General features: G+C 35.5%; 1 protein-coding gene across 1 annotated transcript; it reads right to left on the bottom strand.

Annotated features, from left to right (window-relative positions):
* Window positions 1-277: 277 nt before the first annotated feature.
* On the bottom strand, window positions 278-5,745 carry LOC122595902 (4-hydroxy-tetrahydrodipicolinate synthase, chloroplastic-like). Its single transcript, XM_043768380.1, has 4 exons — window positions 5,331-5,745; window positions 3,619-3,699; window positions 3,047-3,281; window positions 278-1,102 (listed from the first exon to the last, which is right to left on the bottom strand). Exons 1-4 carry the CDS (start codon window positions 5,456-5,458, stop codon window positions 410-412), a joined length of 1,137 nt encoding a protein of 378 aa, XP_043624315.1. The 5' UTR covers window positions 5,459-5,745; the 3' UTR covers window positions 278-409.
* Between the last annotated feature and the right edge of the window lie 237 nt (window positions 5,746-5,982).

The following is a 5,982-nucleotide window of genomic DNA, read 5'->3' as shown; positions in this document are numbered from 1 at the left end:
CTGCATATATCAAATTACATTAAAATGACACATAATTTTAGTCACAAAGTATACGGATGCGACGAGAATTTGAAACCTTAGTTGTATAGAGTCTGGAAAGTCAAATGTAACTCAATTTGAGAACCCGTATCGTATAGAATAATCCTCGTAATCTAGATTACGGCATGTTACATTTAACTGAACAAAGATTTTTCTATCTGTTTCGATATTTGAAATATTCATATACAACTCCAATTAGAATTGAAGATAACACAAGATGCAGTCCACAATCTACAGATGAAAAACAAAAAACATTTATAGCAGGAAACATGTTAAAATATAAGTTCAGGTTCCGAGGAAACACAATCTTGTCTGAAACCATACACTAGGAAATTTTAAATAAAATCATAACTATTCGATTAACTAATGACTAATATCGACCCACTAAAATGAAATCATCATCAGCAAGAACCTGAACGTCTTTGTCACCAACAAAGTGTTCCCGCCCAATCTGCTTAACCATACTAACAAACTCCTCCCTTTTACTCATAGGAAGGGGTACATATGGTAACCGGAATATTGGTCTTATAACTCCAAGTTGAGCTAGAGCAGTGTTTAACCCAATTGGGTTGGGTTCACAAAAGAGCCATTGAATCAAAGGCAAAAGCTTTGCATTAAGGGATGCATTCTTACCTTCATACATGAGATCTCGCATCAGGCCCGGGATCAAATTGCTAGTAACTGAAATTACTCCTGTAGCCCCATGGTCCCACCTGGAATCGTGGCACTCATCGTCATTTCCGCTCCATACGGTAATATCATTTTTTGTATGCTCGTCTACTCTGTCATGTCCCATACACTCCTTCACTCCTGCTAAGTTGGCGTTCTCAGCAAGAACTTGGATGGCAGCTGGTGGAATGTCTTGGCCCGTTCGGGATGGCACGTTGTAAATGATTGATGGGCCCATAGGAAGAACACATTTAAAGTGAGAAAGCATGCCTTGAATTGAGGTTTTCCCATAGTATGGGTTGATGTGAAGAGCAGCATGCATTCCGACTGCAAAACCTTGTTCAGTTGCATGAATAGCTTCTCGGGTTGAGTTGCTTCCAGTGTTCCCTATGACCTGAGATTAAATTGAAGTAGCATGGTGGTTAGCCCTAGAAATGGCAAGTTGAGAGAAATGGGTCAGAACAAGGTCAGGTTGACACAGATCTATTACTGGTATGGATAAAAATTGGTCTGTTTCAACCTGGCGTCATTCATGAAAAGGTTGAATCAATTGTGATTGACAAACATGAAAAGGTTGTAAAACACGACTAACTGAGCAGAGTACCCAGACTTAATTCATGACTCGTGCATAGAACAGGTTGATTCAAGGGGACTCGCACTATAAACCCGGTCAACAGCTCAACTCAGGTCAATCCTAGCCAAATTCAACCAGCTCAGGTCAAACTCGGGGACTCGGGTCAAAGATGGTCAGATTTTTATTATATTACTGAACAATTTTTTAATAAACTTTTATTGAAACTATCACTTTATATTTCAACTCTTGTTTTATTACCAAATATTATTGTTTGTGTTTGTCACTAATACTTTTGCTAATTTGTTAATCTGTCAATTAATATTTATATCTTCGAACTTTGAAGATTGAAGTAATATGTTTATGTTTCTAAGCAATTACGTGTGAACTTCGAAGTATTATGTAATGTTTCTAAACAATTATGTTTAAGTTTGAAGTTTCTAGTGTCTAATTTTCAATTACAGATAATTACAAAAATTACTATTTTTATATATAAAAAATCCCAATCCAAGTAGATTTCAAGTTGCGAGTTCCCCATCCTTGCAACAAGAATAGAAATATTACTCCAATAGAACTATGGATATAACAACTTAGGTGTAGTGTATGCGCTACAGTAGGGGTGGTAATCGAGTTGAGCTGTTCGCGAGCTGCTCGAGCTCGAACTCGTTTAAACCTAGTTCGAGTTTAACTTTTTCGAGTTCGAGTCGATCCCGAACAAAAAAAAAGGAACGTGATTAGTTAGACGAGCCGAGCTATAAAAAAATATTTTAGGCTCGGCTCGCTCGAAAAGATCGATTACTTTTTCGATCCGAACGAGCCGGGCGAGCTTTACGAGCTACTCGAGCCTTGGTATACAAGATTAAAAATATCACTTATACGTTAGTAAGAAGAGTTGAACCCATGACCTCCAAGTTTAATGGATGGCCTTTTAACCACTAAGGACAACCATCTTTTTATTATTATCTAATCGATCATTTTAATTTATAGTAATGTGATCATTTTTATTTCAATAGTTATCATTTTAATGGAACATTTTTATTTATAGTAATGTGATCAAAGTTTTGATTATACACGAATAATGATCGATAAATGTTTAATGGTAACATAATTGATAACTAATACATATTAGGTATCATTTAGTACTAAAACGAAAACGAATATCATATAGTTGATTTTCTCCAAAGTTCTTTTTACAAGGATAACATATAACTATATGTATAAAGTAACTAACTTTATTTCAATATTGGACATTTTAATAGATTGTTTCCATTCATATTAATGTGATCAAAGTTTTGAGTATACACAAATGAGGATCAATAAATGTTTAATGGTAACATGTACCGTTCTATAACACAAGCTAATCGAGCTCGAGCTCCTAAACATGGAAATGAAACTCAAACTAAGTTAATTCTACAAGTATTCAAATTACTATACGAGCTTCGAGCTCGAGCACTAATGAGTCGAGTCGAGCTCGAGCTCAGTTTTGAAAATTTATACGAGCTCGATTCGAGTAATAATTAAACAAACAAGCCTAAATATCCTGAAACTCGACTCGACTCGGCTCGTTACCACCCCTACGCTACAGATAGAACATGGGAGTTGGCACTCAATAGACATGCAGCCTGCCCCTTTTAATAGTAAAAGAGATGAATTGCCACCACTAGGTAGGTCTATATTCTATCATGCAAGTTACATTATTAGGCCTCAATACCACAATAACTGAAACAAGAAAAGATTAAAGGTTACAAGAAAAGAATTGGCTCTAACCTTAATTGAACTGCCAAAACAATTGATGGTGTGGCCAATGAGCATGATGTGCTCATCCCAGCTCATCAACTGGCCTTCACCAGTAGTACCACCAACAATAACAGCATCAGCTCCGTTTTCAATCTGCATATTCACCAAGGCATCATAAGCCTCAAGATCGAACCTCCCATCCGGTAAGTATGGGGTTTTGATTGCAGTTATCAGCCTAAGAGACGTGATTTCATCCGTAGAAGGCCTGGTAAAGTAGCAAGGGAATGTACTTGAAATTCAATAGCAAAGACATACTTGTAATCCTCAAGGTCCATATGAAATATGTAGTCAGAACTACAATTTCACCAACATATATTATAATGTATTCATACTGAGGATCCAATTGGCATCTTAAATCACAGTAATTCATGTGTTATACTTATACCAATCCCAACTATATATAAAATTTGATAATTCCACATGGTAACCAAACTCAGTCCTGAACACCAAACATATAGTACAGAAGAAATGGCTAAGTTATATTCACTTAAAAGTACTCGATTTTCTTCTAATTTTGTATTTGAGGGATATAGGATGAATACCTGTTCTTAACTTCAAAACTGCGCATCGGTAGATGGAAATTGGGAATGACAGCTGCATTTGGGGACACCCATCTTGTGCTCCTACATAAATGATAAAACCATGCAACGCAAATCAAAACTCAATATACTGGCGATCAATTGTAGAACAAGTATAGCTAGTAGTCCTATATTAATGCTTATCTTGGCAACTGTCTTCCATGGTTTTACCATAAAAAAATATACGCAAACACGGTATAATGAATTCTATCATAATGACGGCAACTAGTTTCATCTCAAGTTCTTTCCAAGCTTAAAGTGTCAATGTCAATGATTACCAATCCCTGCATGAGTAGGGTATGGGAAAGGTATAACGTAGACGGCCTACCCACCGCCCGCAGGAAGAGACGACTTCCAGAAAAATCTCAGGCCAAAATAGGTGGTAGGAAACAATGTACATGTGCGAGTGTTTGTGTGTGTGTTTGTGTGTGTGTGTGTGTCTGTGAGTGAGTGTGTATGTCTAAAAGCAAAAACCATATAAGCATGTGAAGCATATAGGCATACAAACATTACCCATATAATGAACATATAATCAAGTAAGTCGGTATAAGTCTATGTACAAGGCCCGCTACAATACCTATGCTAACATATATTAGTATATATATATATATATATATACCTATACCCAGAAACAGAGTAAGTATCTACACCTGGTACCTAAGTCTCCTAAGAAGCTTATAGGAAACTACCCCGTAACAGGAAAACCACACCACCCTTTTCTTTTCATATCTAATTTCATTTCTAAGCTCTATTATTGGCTAATGTCCATAACCCCTTATAAAGAGTATTGAATTAAGACTTTAAGCACAATTTTCCTTCCCAAAATACCCTCACCATTTACATTATATTCACACATCTTATCATTGAATTCCGAAATTACCCTTACAAAAATGTAGACATGATAATGCAATAATGCATGATGTACCATATATCAATGCCCCTCAATTTTCAACTTTCATTTTCATCTCTCTGTTCAAATCTCAACCACTCATTTTTTTTTCTCTCCTCCATAAATCATTTTATTCCTCTATAAAATCTTTTATCTCAAAACTGTACATCAATAAATTATAAAATAATATAGGTGTTCTTAAAATTTCATGCTCTTTCATTAGAGATGCCATTCGATATACTTTCGGTGATTTTTAAAATCTGAGGGACGAAGCCCGTACGGCTAAGGCATTTGGCTATCACATTCTATGATCTATGACCTATCACCTCCTACACACTCTATGACCAATCACCTCCACCATCTCACCGCCGCAACGCGCGGGTACTTTCTCTCACTTAAAATATAAAACTAGTTTAGTTTAGTGTCTTATCTCCGATGTCAATACATTTAAATAAGAAAGCCTAGTCAAAACGCGTCTTATCAGCTTTACCTCTGATACACCCCTGCGTCGGTAACATATACAATTTAGACGCCATTATTCTTGAGTTTATAGGGGGTCTTTTAATGAAATGTATTTCAATATGGCATTCTCTTAATATTATAATCAACTAGCTAAAATAAACCCAGTCACTTTCAAACATAATAAATTCAAACACAAAAAACAAAAAAACAATTATAAACATGTTTGTGGTTTATAAGTCTAGGTGCCCCTTCTTTCTTTCAGCTAGATTAAATGTAAACCTTAATAAACATTATATGTACAACAAATAAATTGAAAAAAAATTACCTGGTACGAGTAGCATTGTTGGAATTGTAATGCAGAAATCGGAAAGTAGAAGAAGTGTTATTCGAGAGTGAATTAGAGCTTTTGAAAGCAGGCATTGGTTGATACATCATCATTCCCATTGTAGACATTATTATTATTATTATTATTATTATTATTATTATTATTATTATTATTATCAATGTTTGTTTATATGAGCTTTTTTTAAAGAGAAATATGTTTTTATTATGGAAATACTTTGATTAGATGATAATGGTAGTAGTAATAATAAAAGTGATTATAGGAATAGTTGTAGTAGTAGTTGTGGTCGCGGCGGCGGCGGTGGTTGTGGGGTTGCGGAGGATGTGGGCGGCGAGCTGGTGGAACATTTTGCGTTTGACCTGTAACATTTATGTGAATGTGTGTAGTTATGGATGACCTCTGAAGCTGAACCCTAGAGCTTATAGGCCAAGCACTCTCTTTTTGTTTAACCTTTTTTTTTCTTTTTCTTTTTAGTATTATAGAAACTTGCTATTATTTTCGATAAGACAGGGTATGACACGATAAGACAAGTAGTATATATATGGACATGTTAAAGATACGTTAAGGACCTGTTAAAGACACGTTAAAGACCTGCTAAGGATACGTTAAGACACGATAAGATACGTTATCAGGT

Source organism: Erigeron canadensis, chromosome 4, assembly GCF_010389155.1.
Source record: "Erigeron canadensis isolate Cc75 chromosome 4, C_canadensis_v1, whole genome shotgun sequence".
Taxonomy (NCBI): Eukaryota; Viridiplantae; Streptophyta; class Magnoliopsida; order Asterales; family Asteraceae; genus Erigeron; species Erigeron canadensis.
Note: the sequence above shows the minus strand (reverse complement) of the source record. Positions and strands in the feature narration are given on the sequence as shown.

Bases quoted from the DNA above. Each gene is read 5' to 3' on its own strand.
- LOC122595902 (XM_043768380.1), bottom strand. From the start codon at position 5,458: ATGTCTACAATGGGAATGATGATGTATCAACCAATGCCTGCTTTCAAA. The intron at 3,700-5,330 runs GTAATTTTTTTT...TCATTTATGTAG, and splicing joins AACAATGCTACTCGTACCAG to GAGCACAAGATGGGTGTCCC. The intron at 1,103-3,046 runs GTTAGAGCCAAT...ATTTAATCTCAG, and splicing joins GTTTTGGCAGTTCAATTAAG to GTCATAGGGAACACTGGAAG.